This window comes from Amblyomma maculatum, chromosome 10 (assembly GCF_055883805.1).
Source record: "Amblyomma maculatum isolate TAMU_Amacu chromosome 10, ASM5588380v1, whole genome shotgun sequence".
Lineage (NCBI taxonomy): Eukaryota > Metazoa > Arthropoda > Arachnida > Ixodida > Ixodidae > Amblyomma > Amblyomma maculatum.
In genome coordinates, this window is record NC_139353.1 from 20,594,269 (window position 1) to 20,612,670 (window position 18,402).

The 18,402-nt window shown below is 44.1% G+C and overlaps 1 protein-coding gene across 4 annotated transcripts in view; it reads left to right on the forward strand.

Annotated features, from left to right (window-relative positions):
* The window catches only part of LOC146175774 (uncharacterized), a 58,214-nt gene that overhangs the window by 4,478 nt on the left and 35,334 nt on the right, over window positions 1-18,402 (forward strand). For 2 of the 4 annotated variants that reach the window (XM_084582142.1, XM_084582145.1), the window contains exons 3-9: window positions 903-929; window positions 1,832-1,945; window positions 4,196-4,496; window positions 6,513-6,844; window positions 9,225-10,656; window positions 15,516-16,163; window positions 17,490-17,660. In XM_084582142.1, coding sequence (XP_084438268.1) covers window positions 903-929; window positions 1,832-1,945; window positions 4,196-4,496; window positions 6,513-6,844; window positions 9,225-10,656; window positions 15,516-16,163; window positions 17,490-17,660 — 3,025 coding nt within the window. The remainder of the gene's footprint in view (window positions 1-902; window positions 930-1,831; window positions 1,946-4,195; window positions 4,497-6,512; window positions 6,845-9,224; window positions 10,657-15,515; window positions 16,164-17,489; window positions 17,661-18,402) is intronic. The other 2 variants (XM_084582143.1, XM_084582144.1) reach the window with 2 other exon arrangements.

Genomic DNA, 18,402 nt, shown 5'->3' on the forward strand with positions numbered 1-18,402 from the left:
GTGTATAGGTCATGTCTAGATGTATAGGGTCATGTGTATATGTCATGAAAGTCTTTGATGCAAAGTAGTAACCAGCGCCTCTGCTGGTGCTTTTTGCATCGCTTTGCAGCACCATTTTGTAAAGCTAGCATGTTGGATTCATTGACTTGTAGTATAAAATACAACAATGAGACTTACCTTATATTCCTAATAAATATACTTTGCAGTGCAGTTGCTTTTTATTCAGTCGTCAAATGCTCCCCAACTTAAGTCATATCTGCTGCAAAGAACCACCACTGTGTGCCAACACCGTCAGTACTATAATTTTTGTTCTCTGGCAAAAATAAAATAGTAGATACTGAAATATGCGTATTACGACTGGTGGTAATAGCATCGTCAAAACTTAACAACTGCAACAAGCTAGCAAAATGGTGCACTCAAATTACGTTGCAGAATCCCTTCAGGAAGAACCTTTGGCTCCACTAATCCTGTCACTGTATGTGCGAACCAAGAAATGGTTTTGCTCGACAGTGACCAAAGCAGCTTGCCTGATTTGTGGCATAGAAGAATTATGTTACAGGAATACTAATCACAGATTTAAATTGGGCTGTATCAATAGACCACATTGTTCTGATGACGAAAGGGGCTTTCTCAAGCTGCCCTGCCATAGTAACGATCACCTTTTGTCAAGAGCAAATATTATGTCAAATTGTCTGCAGTGTCTCTTTAATAAAAACTGCTCTCTGAACATTTTTGATATAAGTATACAAGTTGTTATTCACTGCAAGCAGCACAGACATCAAATTTTGGTTTTGTATGTTTCTTCTTTATGATTGATGATTGTGTGCAAGACATTAGCATATATCACGGTGCAGAATTTGCTTTTGCGAGATAAATAATTTGCAATTTAATTTCTGTTTCAGCTTCAACAGCCAAAAGGCAACTACGATGTGAGTTCAGGTTGCGTGAGGCAAGCAAAAAGCTTGATACTTTGGAACTGGCTGACTTAAGTGTTAGAGAGAATTAGAATGACTATAAAAGGCAGTTGCATTGCAGTTTAATCTTAAGTTCTTCTCTCCTGCTACAAGATATTAACTTTGAAGTGCTCTTCCGCTCTTAAAACCAAAACTGCTTCAAAAGAAAAAAAAAAGCTCAATAATTCATCATGCATAAATGAATTTTGACATCAAGATCCATTTGTTCCAGTGTCTTGTGAGTTATTCCAAAGAAGGAAGCAAGTTACCGAAGATTTACAAGGCAGTGTCAGGAAGTTTTAAGGCTTGCCCTGTATACAATGACATGCTTTATCTGTGCTTATGCATCATCACCGTCAAAATATTACTATTGCAGAGCAGTACACTTCTCCCAGCTTTCCTGCCTTCAAAGCGTGTCCATCTCTTTCTATACTTGCGCTTGATCTTTTCCCTAGTGTGAAAACAACAGGCTTTGAGCTGGACCTTTGTCTTCGAGAAGAGGGCAAAATCCATAGAAAATTGATCTGGCTAGAAGGGTTGGTGAAGAAGTTACGTGATGGTATTTTTTGGCCGATTGACTTAGGTGCGTGTCCTTAATGTCCACCCTCTGTTCTGACATGGTCTTCAGGATGAACAACTCTTGATGCACACAGGACGATGAGTTTTGACATGCTTACTTAAATTCCACGCTTCTAGTGACAGTGTGAACACCTTTGCGCTTCCCTCTGTTGCCATATTGCTATCCTCTCTCACTGGGAGGTTTCGGAAGAGCGCGGGAAAATAATGGAATCCTTTCTCGAGTGCTTTAACCCAGCATTTTTCCCGGCACTTTTAGCACGCATGTAATTCTGTCTTTTGTCTTTTCCTTCCCCGCACAGAAAATGGTATCACATCTGTGAGCTATGCAAACTCAAGGTGGGCCCCTTGACTAACTTCGCCGTCCACGTCAATGGTCGAAAGCATCGACGGGCGATTGAACTCTACAAAGAGAGGTGGGTGCTCTGGCTATTCTATTTTGCTTTACTTCTGCTTCTGCTACTCTGCTTTGGTATCTGCCGTCTTGCTGCTCTTACTGTAACAACCTTTCTTTTTTTTTTTTCTTCTTTTTTTTTTCTTTTTTTCCGCTAATGGAGCAGCAGAAGCTGCAGAGGGTTAAAACATGCCCTCTCTTCCTCTCTTGTTCCTCTCTTCCTGCTTAGTGGAATATAGTTCCCACTTGCTGTTATTGCTTTTTTTCTGAAAACATGTTACGTTGTCTTGCTTAAGGAATATTTCTTGCACAACTGCCCCTTTCAGCCTTGGGAGATCGAGGAATGAACAGTTTTCTCGATCGCAGCAAATTTCCTCTGCCTGTCTTGTTTCAAAGGGCTTCCATAGATGGCGCCAGCTACACCAGTAACAACCATGCCGAGAGCATGGACCAGACGGCCAGGCACACCAGTGTTCGGCTAAATAGAGTTTGGCAGAATGATGCATGATGATGATGGTGGTGGTTTGTACTTCTTTGAATGAGTATTGAGGGATTCATAAGGGGGGGGAGCATAGCCCTACACGATGTGGTGAGGTTGCTTCTGGCCGGGCTGAAATGAAAAAGCTGAGGAGTGGTCAGAGCGAGGGCTGCCTCTTCCACATCAGGTGAAGAGGAGGCATATATGCTGGCAGCCGTTTTAAGGCAGCCATTCGAGTCGACGGCTGAAAGGGCATAGGAAGAGGCGGAGGAAAATTCCGCCGAATCAACACACAGCACGTCCTTGGCATTAAAAAGTCATCTCTGAAGAGCTTCAGCCTGTTTTTGACATCGTCCTGGGTGGTGAAGAGGGCGCATATTCTTAGGTAAAGGCTGAATGTGTAGGTGTTGATGAACATGGTCGGGAATGGTGTGCTCTTTGATTAGATTGCCGAATTAAAGTTCGTGGGTAGGGATTGAAGTAATGTGCCGACCAGGGGTGGTACGGGCAAGCTGGACAAACTGGAAGGTGAGATGAGCTTCTATCTAAGGAAGGGTGTTGAGAAGGCCAGTTTGAAATAGTGCATTAAGGGCTGTAGGGCGTGCCATAGTGAAGGGCTTCAGACCAGTTTTGACCTCTGTGGTGGGAATTCTTTGACGTTTACTGAAGTAGCAGTGTATGCAGGCATGACTGCATTGCACCTATATCAAAACATGGCAGTGCATTTCTTTAGGTCCTTTGAAATCCAAATTCATGGGGTTTTTGCAGGCCATGACGTGTCGGTACAGGGATTTCTTTTTTCTTCTTCGCTCATTTTGCTGGAGAGCAGATTGCGTATTGCTATGCTGTGTAACCAGGCAGCCTATAGTATAATCTCTGTGCATGTCGTGCTTTTTGTACTGACTAATACTCCTGTCAAGCGCGCAAGTTCTGTTTATTTCAGTTGCAGTCACCAGATGTGATATTGAAAAATGAAAAACAAGAAGAATGACATTTACATATTTATTTATTTCTCAAGTTTTTATTCCTGCTCAGCAGATATACAAAGGCTTTAATTTTTTTCTTTTTTCGTGTTTGTATTTGGTGCTTGTTTTTAAACTCCATTATTTGCACGCCTGTAATAACTAAGCATCTGAAAAGTCAGAAATTTTTTTCTCTCCATTCTTACTGTACTTCGCAGTAAAAGTCAAATCTCCTTGTGGGAGGAGATGTATTTGCATTTGCTGTGCCATACATTACAACAACCTTTCTGCATTTAAGGATGCTAAGAGGAAGCACTTGCAAACTGCAAAATTTACATGCTGGTTTATTTATCTGCAAAGCATTCGAACATTCAGACAAATATGCAGAGGCTTCTCGTTTTGTTAGGCATTCTTATATTAGGATGAAGAACACGAACTCATCTTTGATTTTCTGAAATTGTTATTTTGAATGTATGGAGCATGCCACATCACATTCATAAATGAATCCTGCAAAAATTATATGCTTTAGGATTTATAAAGCAACAACTGTCATCATAATAACACAGTTTCAACAGACACACAAGTGTTCGAGGGCCTGCCATCTGGTGTGTGTAATGAAAGGGCTTTGAGAAAATTGGAAATCAGAAAACAGAAAAATACCGTGCTCATACTGCTGTATAACGGTGCTCAATATTTTAATGTAACTGTCAGAACTTTCCTCTTCATCCTACTGCCCGCACCATGAAATTTTCTTACGAGACCAGTCTGTTGTGAAAGAGATGATTGCTTGACGAACACTAATTTTCTTTCTTTTCACCTCCTGTGCTTGCAGCATCGTGGGAAAAGAAGCAAGGGCAAGTAGCAGAGTAGTCAAGAAAAAAGCTAGTGCCAGTAAGAAAGGTGCTGCGAAGGTCATTCCCAAAGGGAGCAGGAAGGAGACCATTTCCAAAGGGAGGCAGCAGGTGTCCAAGCCGCACACAAACCCTAAGGAGCCGGTAAAGAGCTCAGCAGCCACCGGGAAGAAAAGCAACATCGGCCAACCCATCGATGATTGTCAGCGCAACCTCAGAAGCAACAGCCGGGCTGCTGCAGACGAGAAAAGCACCGATCCAGAGGGAGAAGGCTTAGACACAGTGAGCTTGGCATTTATCACAGTGTCACATTCTGTCGCGTCTCTAGAAGGTACAATACTACCGTAGGGAAAGGTGTGTCGGGACAGCACCTATTTTGGAATATGAACTGCGTGTTATTCCTGATGTCCCAAGCTATAATATAAAACCACAGAGTTTCAGCTCTATCACACTCTTTTGAAATGAACATCTTAGTTTCTTCATGAACAGCATGCTGGCCTGGTACTTGCCACAGCCACTGACTGACGACATGAATCGGCCCCACCGCTCGCTGCATATCTTGTGCATGGGTAGCGTTAACCACGGTTAGTTCTTCTGTGGCTAAACTAAACCTCACTTCCTGTGGCAGACCAAACCACAGTTATGCCTGTAAGCTAACTATGCGCCACATAAAATCTGTCCCTCTCTCCCCTACCCCACCAGTGCCAAGGGGTTCCCCCTTTCCCCTTTCACTTGTCCACAAGGGGTCCCTGATCCATAGCCGAGAAATACTGCTTAAGAAGGATTCATTTTTAACATTCTTGATCCCGGGGCTTATTATTGTACCAGATGTTTCAGTGAACACTTTCAAAAATTCCTGATTACTAATGGTAAGTTCAGGATAAGAAAAAAATATTTGCAGGAACACACTGTCATCTCTGGCAGACACAATACGCTGCAAAACTCTTCTTATGATCCAGCTAATTAACTAACACCCACTAATTAACTTTCTATCGCAGTTGGGTGGTTCGTTCCAATGGGGAGTTCGAAGCTGCAAACAAGAGGACGCCATATCAGTTTTTGAAACTTAAGAAAAACTCGCTTTCGAAAGCCCTGCAAAGTGAGAAAATCTGACAGTTTTTTCTTTTTCATACGAAACCGAAACTGAGAGCCAGACACATGTCGAATGTTCTGTACAAATGAGACGTCCTGTGATGACATGAGCAGTGAATGAGGCACGTGGTTTTTCAAAACTGCAACAGATAATACATCACGTCATGTACAGCCCTTGTCAAAACGTAGAGCCCATGGGATCTACTTCTAAGCCGTATACTAGTGGCACTGATTTAGCATGAGTGGAGGGTAGGACAAAAAATCTTAACATCATTTGTTTTAGAACACTGCAAACTTATTACCAGCCGCACGAAGTGGCTCAGAAGCAGGCAACCTGGGCTCTAAGCTTTTGACAAAGAGTGTACATTCTTTTGCCTCGTATTTTGGTTTTAAAGAAAAGCCCAATCCTCGCCAACTGCATGATTGCTATTTTTTACTGCAATGGAACGAAATAAAGTGCATGACACATCACAATAGAGCAAACAGTTCGACTTTGGCGCGTTGGGACAGCATCGCGTCGTTAGTGAATGTCGCATCTGCGCCGAGCTTTGCGCTCGTTTCTTGTGGTCAGTTTCGGTTTCGTGCGGAAAAAAAAAGACGTCACATTTCATAGCACTGCAAGGCTTTAGAAAATGCATTTTTCTTCATTTCAAAAGCCGATACGACACCGTCTTGTTCATGTCTTCGAACTCGGCGATGGGACTAACCACCCAACTGCGATAATTTGACGGCTTATAATGAATTTTAGTTCACTAGTTTTATAATTAAAAGGGTTTTATAAAAAACTGTGTCTGTTGCACCTGAGTGTTAGTTTCTGTATTTTTTTTTTTTTTTTTGCATTTCGAGCTCACTATATTTACGAATTTTTGAGATTGTTTGCTGAAACTCCTTGCATAATCTGGAACAGGCACAAGGGAACTGCCGTGTCCTTGGCATGTCCTGGATGGTGCCAGCGGTCACTCCGGTTGGCTCTCACTGGCAAGGTTTAGTTGTTATAACCATATAAAAGCATTGTTATAAGCTGCATATGCTACCATAGAAAATGTGATAAAGCTGGCGGTGGCGCAGTTGTGCATTGTTATATTCATTATGTTGTTCTAGCTGATATTGTTTTAAATGGGTTTGATTGTAGGTGAAGTTTGTTTTTTTGGTATTGGCTTTTTGGGTATTCTGAAAAGAGTCGTGCCCTTTTTTTTTCCTGTGGAGCAGGGAGAAAAGGCACGGCTAGGAGAAAACGTCCGGCTGAGTGAGGAGCAGCCACAAGCCAATCCGAAAAAGAAGACATCCTCAGAGCCAGCAGCCAAGTGGGAGGGTGACGACGAGTGCAACGGCGACGAGGACGCCTGGGGCGAGGGAGACGACGAAGAGATGAACCGGAACTGGAATGGTGGCGGTTACCCCCCACGTTTTCCGATGGGTGGCCCGCCACCATACAGAGGGCGCGGAGGCCGCATGGGGTTCCATGGAGGGCGGGGGAACATGTCTGCCTGGTGTGGACCACCTTTCGGCCCTTTCAACGGTCCCCGCCCATTTAATAGGTGGGCTGTCGTCTCTCTTTGTGGGATTTGGTTTAGTTTTGTTTGTGGGATTTAACGTCCCTAAGCAACTAAGGCTGAGAAGTGCCATAATGGAAGGCTCCGGAAATTTCGACCACCTGGGGTTCTCTAACGTGCACTGACATCGCACAGCACACGGACGCCTTGCTTTTCGCCCCCATCGAAAAGTGGCCACCACGATCGGGATTCAATCCCACATCCTTGGGCACAGTGGTCGAGAGCCCTAACCACTGAACGACCACAACGGGGCTAGCTTTTGTGTGACAGTGCAGGGACACCGGAATCAAATTGAAATTGTCCTGTATCAGGTAATTGCTTAATTCAAGCAACATATAGGCTGCTTTCGGTAAAAAATGAACATGTACAAGCTAGAAGAGGTCAAGAAATACAGGCTTCACTGCCCCAGGTGGTTTTGCTAGTTAAATGTAGTGTTATCGCTGTTTAGTTTTAGTTACATTGCTGCTTATGCTAGGGTACTGTCTACTTCCAGACAATGACTACTGAGTCCTTTTTATCATTTATGCCATAAATTTTAATCGATGGACAAGAAAAAAAAAATGATGCACGTTTGTTTTTTCTGCTGAATAGACATCAGCATCCACACGAAAGGCTGTTGAATTTGTTTTTACGTGGGGTAAAAATTGAATGAAGCCGTCCTCATCCTTTGTGACCACCATCAGCCTGACACATGTTGTTAAATTGTAGTGGAAGTGATAATAAGATCCTGCCTTCTATTGTAAAAATTGAGCACAGTGATATAGAAAAAACAGGTTTATAACTTTAATTTGCTGCAGAAAATCGCATAAAACTAACCGAACTGCCATATTGCAGTGCATCCTTGGTTGTTATCAGTGTATCCTACCGCGTGACCATACCTCAGTAAGATATTTTTGCTTTGTTGTTAAATTACAGCTTTTTTTTTTTTTACTTGAGCTGCATGGAACATGCCGTGAGAACTTGGATTTTCTTGGCTCTGTACAGTGTCCAACTGTGGCATACACAAAAAGCACAGCTTGTGCACAAATTCCAATTCAATAATGTAATGTATGGATTCAGTGTGTATAGCTAAAAGAGCTGAAATTCAAGGCCTAGGTTGTGGATTCAGCCCCGGCATTGGCAGCCGTATTTTAATAGAGGCAAAATAGAAGAACACCCTTCTGCTATGCGATATTATCCAAGAGCTCTCCGCTACGGCATTCTTCGTAGCCCTTGCATCGCATCAGGATTTTAAACCCAGCAACTTACAAAGTCTCAAAATACTAGCATATTCATACTCATAATTATTCTACACATAGCAGGGTTTCTGCTCCGGGAGAAACATGGCTCTTTCTGTTTGATTGGGCACACATTATGTCATAATGCAAAAGTTTTAATAAAAAGTCATGACAGTTTACGAAAAACGTAAATAAAGCATTAGCATGCCTTGGCAGTCTCTTTGCCAGTTCACTGAAAATGTTGTTGCATGATGAAAGATTCGTCCATGCGTGGCATGATGTCAGTGTTTGTTTAAGATCTCCTGATTGTGGTCAAAATTACTCGTAGCTCATGTCACATTGGAACATTAAACCTCGTATAATACAATATCAAACTAAACCTAACCTAAGATTCTCTCTAAAGAAGGTCCGCAGGTCAGCAGTACGGATGCACTCTCAGATATTGCCATCTGGTCAGGCACATAAAACACATACAATAGCCACAGTGGTGTAATATAAAGGGTTTGGGTGTTCCAATGTAGAAAAAACATTCTGAACCTCAACATGGATTGTTATGACAGCCTAGGTGCGACAGTTTCTTACAGTTAGTAGTGGCTTTTTTGAAGAACAAGCTAGGTAGACGGGAACAAGGCTGACTATCAACTGCTTGAATAATTGAAGCAACACGTATATGTACAGAATGTTAAAATAGCTGAACATTTTGTACGTAATATACATTTTACTTCAATAAATCAAGCAGTTGATAGTCACCGTTGTTCTCGTTTACTCGCTTGTCCTTCGTTCATTGCACTGTGTGTTTAAGAAATATTGCACCAACTAGCTCAACTGGTAAGTTTTATTGTAGCAGTTTTCTTTTTTTTACTAGTTGCTGCATTTCATTTCATTAAATCTTTTAAGCTTCTAAGCTTTATCACTCTGCCCACCTTATCGATAGAGAAAATAAATCATACTAAAATTTTAGTAAGGTATGTGCGCCTCGTTCTTCCCTTTTTTTCTTTTTTTAAATATTAAACAAATTTACAAATTTGACAATGTAGCTTGAAATAGGCACCAGTGGTGAATGTTTAACCTTGTCCCTAGCATGCTTTGGCCGCGGCTGTCCTTGTGGCTTTAAACACCACCATTACCATCATTGTCTTTGTCCGCAGGTATAGCCGCCGTTCACCTGAAGAAGGTCCCTCTCCTTGGGAAAATGATGGCTACGGCTACGGCTACAATGGCAACTGGCAAGACAGTACCCAGTGGAACTTCTATGAAGACCACATCACAGCCTGGCATGATACCGATGATGACGATAGAGAGGGTAGGAAAGGCTCGTCGCACCATCCATCCGAAAATGCGTCACAATCGGGCACTGCTGCAATTACAGAGCCTTCTAGTAAGGAAAGCAGTGAAAAGATGGCCGTGGCAACTCGGCAAGGACAGTCAGGCAGTTCTAAAGCAGGGGGTGCAAGCTCAAATGGAAGCCGGCCCTCCACTCCTTTGAAATCATGTCTCAAGTCTAGTGCGACGACGGCGTCTGGCACTAGCGAACAGAGCAGCAAAAGCAAAGGGTCGTCTGGGCCGGTAAAATCCTCATTAAAATCGGGGGCACCTGGAAGAGAGCCGCCCGCTGTTGGGAAAGTTGGAGGGGGTGTAAGCTCAAATGGAAGTGGGCCCCTTTCCAAATCTTCTGTTAAGTCTGTTGTGACAGTAGTGTCTTCTCGTAGTAGCGAACAGAGTGGCAGCAGCAAAGGATCTTGGCCACTAAAGTCCTCGCTGAAATCGGCGACACCAGCGAGAGCGCCGCCCACTGTTCGGAAAGGTGAAGCAAGCGCCAAGGTGGCCGGCACAACTGCTGCAAAGAGCGTCGCCAAAAAGCCACCTCTTCTCCCAACTCCCTCTAAAACAGCTACCACCACCACTGGGAAGACAACTGCCAAAACCACCGGACCCGGTCCACCTGCCACTATGAGCAAAGCGGCAACAGGTGGACTGAAAACCTCGGGCAACACGCTGTTGAAGGTGACAGCACCTGCAAAGACCCCCGAAGAGCGAGCAAAAGTTTCTGGACCGGTGGCTGCAAAGGCATCGGCGCCAAACTGCAGCAAGGTCTCTGACACTGCAAAGCCTCCTAGGAGCAGTGTTTCTCCTTCGCTGGCCACAGTCCGGGCTGGTGCCCAGGTGAAGATGGAGGTTACCAACGAAACTGAAAGTGCAGAAGAGGACGCTGCAGCTGCACAGCCTTCATCGTCAGGTCGAAGCCACCTCATATTTCTCTCGTCCGAAGACGACGAAAAGGATGAGCCAGCAGCCAGAATGCAGCCCAGGCGTAAATCGAGGCCAGAAGGCAATGCCTCGGTGGAAACAGCTAAGAAGGGGAGAGGGGTTGCCATGGCGACGGCTCCGCTGCCCTGCAGCCCTGATAGGGAAGTACATACAAAGAAGGGCCCGTTATTGAAGAGCCCAAAGCTGGGGCATATGACAAGCAAGGACATGTTTCGCAAGGATGTTCTCGAAAAGCTCATCAACTTTCCGTCGTCACCACAGGTCCAGGCCCAGCTGAACAAGTGGATGCTGGAGATGCGCAAGTACCAAAGGGTGCAGTTGGCTTCACTTCCTCTACAATTACATTCAGTTCACTGTTAGGCCTAGCTAATAGGCATGTGCAAATATTGAATTTTCATTCCGAAGCAAATTGTTATTTTGTTCGAATAGTTCTGAAGCGAGACGAATATGTTTGAATTGAAGTAAATAGTCTGCAACCAGAAATGTAAAAGTAAAAAAAATGAATAGTTTGTTACCATTTTTGCAAAGATGTTTCTAGAATTATTTAGGGCATTTTAAATAAAAATTAAATGCAATAAAAATAAACATTTTGAAGCTTCCATTAGGTAATGTTCAGAAGGCAGCAAACCGAAGTGGACTAAGCATCATAGTCTCGAGTTCTTGCTGCAAAGTTGTTTATGTATTGGTGATTTCAAATGTCAAAAGTTCATTGCTATTTTTCGGCCACGGTTTGTAATCGAAGCTTCCACTGCACCGAGTCGCGCGTTCCATAGAGTTGAGTCTACAAGTGTGACTGAAATTTCGAGTGCATCGCATCTCGCGCAACAATTCCTCCCATAAATCTGATTTGTGTGGCATACGCTCACTGGACTTGTGCATGATTGCGCTTTCATAGCACTGCCAGAGAGGAAGCTTTAGTTTGTCTTGTTACGTGAAAGTCCGCACATGTCAATGAAGGTACCGCATACTTAGTGGAAGTGGCACGCGGTGCGCGTCATGCGCCCAGAATACCAATCGGAGGACGCACAATTGCTAGCAGGGGTCCTTGCATATACACCATCAAAGGCTTCAGGGACACATTTTTTTACGAAGGGGACGCGCAGCGTGTTGTGATTTCAGCACATTCTGCAGCGTGTGTGCACCTACAAGACATGCCGAAATATGTAGCATTCTGTGCATGCGCGCAGTCGTTAATCGCACAATCACCGTGTATGCCCAAACAAAGTGCTTAATATACTCGCATAGTTTGATATAGCTTAATTTGCATAGTGTTGATCTGGGCCGAAGCTGGTTCAAGGCTGTGCAAAGGTAAGGGATACACCTACCCTTAGAGACGATGTTTAAGTTGTATTTTTTTTAGGCGAGTACTTGCGCTTAACCATACGAAAAGGTAGCAGAGAAGTGCGAGGGAGGCACATGTACACTGCTGCGCAAAAACGGAGAGAGCACTCAATCCGCTACAATTTCTGATTTTCTATATAGAAATGCAAGCCTGACAGAAGTACTTGAATAAGTGGGCAAGCATATCATGGGGGTTACCTTATACAAACCGTGAAGAAAGCTGCTGCGCCGTCGGGAAACGCTGGCATGCAGTTTTGTGAAATAGCATGGTCTCTCCACTTTTGCGCAATACTGTACAGTACAGTCCACTGTTAAAGGGAACATGAGATCGCGTGACCTAAACACTTTGCAACACGCTGCTGCCAACCAGTGGCAAGAATGGACGGCATCAAATGCATGTTCTGAAAAGTCAGTCAGCCGTGCTTACTGCACATGCACCTTGTACGATCGTTTGTTGCTAGCTCTCTCGGGAATGCATTGTAAAGCGCGGCAGGAACGCGGCCTCATGTTCCCTTTAACAGTGGGCCGTACTGTACATGCCCATAAACCATGACCGTGAACGCGAAAAAATGGCGGTCCTCTTCACAACAGACACCGTGCGCCCACGTCAGAATGCTCCACGGTGTCACGTGCGCTCGTTGACGACGTGCCAAACTGTGCAGCCGTCGAAGGCCGAATTTTGAATGCAGTCACCGCGTCATGTGCATGATTCATGCCGGCGTCCAGAGTGGTCCGACAGTGTCGAAGCGAACATAAGACCATGAACAGCTTCCTCCAAAAGTTTATGTTCTTCAGTTCTAGAACTTCAGAATCGAAAATATCCAGAGTTTTCGAATATACCGCTACTCGTTTCGGCGCCCGAATTTAATGCCGCATTATTCATTTCAGCATTTGAAACTTTCGAATATTCGTACAACCCCACTAGCTAATTGTAACTACATAAAGCTACCTAAAACAAATGGCCTCGGCATGCCATGTGTGTGCTTCAGCTCCCAGTGTGCTGTTGTTTTTCCATCTCTTGTCATATTTGCTTTTTCCCTCCTTTAGGATTACTTATTGAAATCTTTTTTCCAAAAATAAAATGCGATTGTGTGGACTACAGTTCGAACTACAGTTCAAACTACAAGTACAAGTTTTATTGACCTCGCAGCTTAATCTTGACGGCACGAAATGTAATAAAGAAGACATCTGTCAATTCTAACTGTGCACTATTGAAATTAATTTCTATGGCATTGAACGGTCGTGAATTCAGGCAAGGGCAGGGCTTGCACCAATTAATTCGGACGAGGGATCATGTCGAACGAGGTAAAACTTTAAAAGCCAAGGATCGCCTAAATAGTTCTCCCCGAATATGAATTTCAGTGAACAGTGGTTTCCACGCACCTCGGTCATGCACACATTGGCAGATTGGAAGTCCGTCATTGCCAAAATGTAGCCCCGAAGCATAGTTTCAGTTTTGCTCCTCTTAAGTTCACACCATCTTGCTGCCACCTTCTAACCACTGCATGAGAATGTCAGGCTGTTTCAGATACTGCTTTGTGCATTGGTGCTCTGTTAGTTTTAGTCTAGGACAGCGTTACACTGTTTTAAGGCCTTGTGTATTTCTCTCTCCGGCATCCACATGCTTCCTCCACTCTTTGAGTGCGGTGTAAGACAGCTACATTTGGTGAAGCATCCTAAAAACGTGACTGCGACAATTTTGAAAAGATACCAGAGTTACTGTGTTGCATGGAACATGGAAACACTTACGATTTCAGAGTAATTCTTCGACATTCTTGATAGTGCACGAAGCAAAGCACTTGGAAAAACAACGAAAAATTATATTCGCTTTGTTTTTCTTGTTTTGTTTTTTTTTCAAATTTTCAGACAGCCGCACTCTAGGCATTCGTTAGATTTATTTACTTTGATAAAAGTGGTTTTCATGGCCATTCAATAATTCAAGCTTTTGGATAATTCGAGCATTTTCTTCTGGTCCCTTGAGGTCGAATTAATGAAATTTTACTGTAATAAGAGCCCACTATACTTGGACAGCCAACATGCTCATGTTGCAATTTGTTGACAAACACAAGGTTAGAAGAGTCAAATTTATACTGTATAATAAAGGTTTTAATGTGCTAATGTATTTCTCGCCCTGGCTGTAGAAACCCAGTAGAATGGTAAAAGGAATGTGCCATGTCCAGAATGTGTTACTCAAGCACAGTAATATCTCGTTATGTCATCTATCACGGGACTAGCAAAAATGTTCAAATTATTGACCATTGAACGTTCATGCTGGGAGTAGCATGTGGAAGCAAGCGAGGGAACTATGTGTAGGTGTTAGAATAGCATAGTACCTCCTCGACATAAAAACAGAACACCAGTGACACGTGAATGAGTGTACGAAAAGGCGGGACTGGCCAATGTGCACACCTGATCACAGTCATGTCACGGCATGAAGTCAACGAAGGCATTACTGAAATAATGCGACCGAGCTATATTTCGAAAATAGGAGCCTTCCAATAACTGTCATGCCTGCCATAGTGGGCAGGGAGTGTGTGGACACCACTGTTGAATGTATTTCAGGTTCTGGAAGGTCTGTTTCAATCACTGGCTTCACAGGCCGTGCGTCGGCACATGACTGAGCTAACCGGCGCTAGCCTGCCCATATTGGAATTAATGAGCATCTGATGTCACAGGCTTACGCGAGCACCAGCCAGGACCACGGTTCGAGTTTAAATAAATATTTTACTGTAGCGTGTACTTAACTAAAACTGAATTTCACATCAGACACTGTTGAATTGGCATAGACGTTCACTTAGTGGCGGAGGTGCTAGGATAGCTTTCACACTGTGCTGTTCTCAATGTTGCTTTCATTTGGTAACATATGGCACATACAGGATAGCATTACAGGCATCACTTGATTCTCACGTGCAGAATAGCATAGGCGTTCTGGCCCGCTGTGCTGGCTCAGTGATTAGGGCACTTGACTACTGAGCTGAGGCACTTGTGTTCGATTCCGTCGGCCACTTTGCAATGTGAGGCAGCCATGTAACGGTCAATGCCAGTGCACGTTAGCCCTTTGATTGTCACATTTGTTTCCAAAAAACTTTCCTTGGGCGCAAAAATTGTTTTTTTTAGAATTTTGAATAAACAAAATTAGTAGACAAGTGAACAGAGAAAAAAAAATAATCAGGGGCAGTAATTTGGTTGTAGCATCACTTAGAAGTCCAAGATAATTTAATAAATATTTCTTTAAGAGCTTGACCTGAGCTAAGTTAATCTGGAGAGTGAATCACTGTGAGAATTGGGGATAGAATTTAACGTTCAAGGGCCTTTACAAGACAGGGCCAATAGAGGTACAAATCAGCTTTTGTTGCGATGGCATGAAGAAGCTGAAACCACGTCCCTGTAAACTGCACAGCAAACTGAAAATTTAGATCAGTTCTCTTTTTTGCCCACAGGACAGTGTCAGAAGCAACTTTTCTCGCACTTCTTGTAAGTCCTATAAGCTAGCAGTGCCTCCCAATGGGCTCGTATCTTCAGTAGAGCGTGAAATATCAAACTAAATGTCATCATTATGACGTAGCAAACACAGTGCGGGATGGAAATCCTTTATCATAGATGTCCAGCAACGACCATTAAAGGGTTAAAGTAAACCCCAGCTCTTCAAAATTTGCCGAAGCTCTTCACTGGGGTATCCCTCTTGGCCTGAGTCACTTTGGGATTTTAAACCCCCTAAAGCAAACTCCTCTCTTTTTTTTAATCCTGTGCTGTTCCAGAATTTCTAGTATTTTGCCCTCGTTTGACCTGGTTCATCTCTCAAGAGCAACAATTGTTTTTCCTCACTGCAGTCCATCTCTGCGAGGAACACACTGAGGCTGTGCTCAACGCAAGCCCGCCTGGAGCATGAAGAAGACCTGTTGGGCAATATCCCCAGCATCGACTTCGATGTGCTCGTCAGGCAGGTTGAGTCGTGCGAGCTTCCCGAAGAGATGCTCAAGAGCCTGATGCAAGCACTGAACACGGACATGGAGCCGTCATTGCTGTCCACCACCACGGCCGACGTACCGTCATCTACCACGGCTGGGACGGCAGCAACATCCACCTCTGGATCCTCCAAGGCAGGCTCCACCTTGTCCAGTTCTAGCACAAAGATAGATGCCACCAAAGAGAAGGCAGACACATTTTCTGCTAAGATCTCGGAGCCCACAAAAGGTTCGGGCTTGAAGAGAAAGAGTCCAAGTATGGCTACAAAATCTGTCACGAAAGCAGCAGAGAAGGATTCCTCTTCGTCCTCATCGTCTTCAGACGACGAGTGTGTGGTGCTGCCGACGCCCAAGAAGCCCACCGTGACGGTGAACCTGATAGACTCTGACGACGAAGAAGTGGAATCATCGACAGACGAGGAGGAGGAGGAAGGAGACGTCAAACAAGAGGAGGAGGAGGAAGGAGACGTCAAACCAACCACGACGACTGCTTCAAAACCATCCGGCAAACAGGTATGTTGCGTGGGCTTGGTGCCAGTAAGAGCTTCAGTTTTTTTGGTAAATGTGCCCCAGAACAAACACTAACTAAAGGCGTCCCTAATTTCATTGCATACCCGTGTATAATACAAGGGGTAATTTCGCAGTAGCAATGACAGAAAAAAAAGTTTTCGTCCTTGTATAATGCGAGACAGCAAAGATCAGCAGAAACATTTACATATTTGCACTGCATTTCGCAGTTGTCCCACGAGGCATACTATGCGCTCCGTGCTTTCCAGTCCAACGTCACACCACACCAGGTGCCAAATAGTGCCACGAACATGATGCACCGGTGCTGGTTCGCTCCCCTTCTCACGCCTGCACGCTTGATCAAAGAATTTTACGTTGTTCTAAAACCACTAGGCCGCTTCTAGCTCACGCGCAGGACGGCACCGCACGAGCTACTGGCCATAATGCGCTGCGCTCGCGCCAGTTCATGTCTAGCACCTTGCCCAGGCGCGTGACATATGAGCTCAGGAAGTGTTCTCAGATTTAGGGTTTTTGGGATCATTGTCATCCAGGATGTGTAATGTCCCTTCTTGCTAAAGGAGTTGCTGGGCAATATGTTGTTTATGTGCAGAAACATCCGAATATCTGATTGGCAAAGGGGTAGAGGTAACAAAATTTTCTTAGTGCATTCCTGCTTTGCAATCATGTTCAAGGCATTGGTAAGCACGGCTCACAGCGTGAAATTCACCTACACTCGGTAAATAATTTACAATTTAATTTGTTCTACCATGCAGTTTTGGTTTCAGATTGTCGAACAGTAGTTCTAACATCACAAATGAGTGAGATCACATGAGACTCGCAAAAACTACGACGTAATGCTCTTTGTCCATTTGTCGTCATTCTATCTTCTGGAGCAGCTTGGTGTAAAGGTTTACAGAAAATAAAATTCAAAGCAGCGAATATTTTACAGCTTTTTTATGCATCATGTGATCACATACTCACTTGTGATTTCAGAACGTGCATTAGGTAGCCTGAAACTGCAAAATAAAACAAATTAAAATAAATGTTATTTACTGAGTGCTGGGAAATTCCACGAGGTGGTTGATGTTTGCTAGCATCATACACACAGCCTCAAAGCAAAATTGCACTAGACGAAATTTGATGCCTCTACCCCATTAACTGCAGCGCATGCCTTTTATTCGTTACATTGCTATCTTTCGTGGCATTGGTGAATGTGTAAAAGTGTTTGGAGCAAGCATTAAAAGGTTGTTTCATTGGTTCCACCTTCTCACGCCTTCCTGTGGACGTAGGTCGGCGCTTTTTCAACATAGCGATGGTTTTGGTGTCATACAGGTGACGCCAGGAAACAAGCCAGTGGCACCACAGGGCAATGTATCGATGACGGAAAAATCATCCACATTGGCCAGCAGCACGAGAACAACAAAAGAGGTCGCAACATGTGTGAAGGAATCGCCGAAAACACCCTTGCGGGGTGCAAAGACATGCAGAGAACGCAAGCAATCGGCAAGTATCCCTGAGAATGTGTAGTAGATGCGTCGGAAACCTCTTCAAAGATAACTAAGGACACTGAACTAGGCTGTTGCTGGTTAAACATTAGTAGCATTTGAGGCACACAAGTTGTTGCTGAGTTTTGACAGGCAGCATGGCGCAAATGATCCTTTGTACACATGGTGCGCTATAGTTTTCTTTATTTGTGTCTGCATGTTACAGAAGCAAGTCCCTTCGTTCCCAGCTCTTATGCGAAAAGCAGGGCTGCAAACCGCAGCGTAATTAACCAATCTACATTCGCTTAAAACTTATCTTTCACCACGCAACTGCTGCATGCCTGGCTCGGGTTTGTGGAGCTTTGAAGAAATGTCACTCTGTGCAGTAAGACGAGGGCTGTCACTCATCCAAGTTAATCAAATTCATTAGTCTAGTTCATGGGCAAGCCATGGAGGTCAGGGATTCGAGCCAAGGAAGGTGCTATCTGTTTTTTTAAAGCAATGCCTTTGCATGTAATGTGTTAATAAGGGCATGTTTTGTGATGTGCATCCACCCGAGCATAGCTCTACAGTAATGAAGGAAAGGCTTATTTATTCGTTTGATTTGTTGTTTGTTTAGTTTCATACCCCTCAGTGCCACGGGCATTTAAAAATTGCTTAAGGCAGCGTATAGTCTGCGTCCAGGGCTCTAATTAGGCACAAAACAGGCAGGCTGGGGAAAGGGGTTTTTTCACGCATCTGCCGCCATCATAGAGGCACGG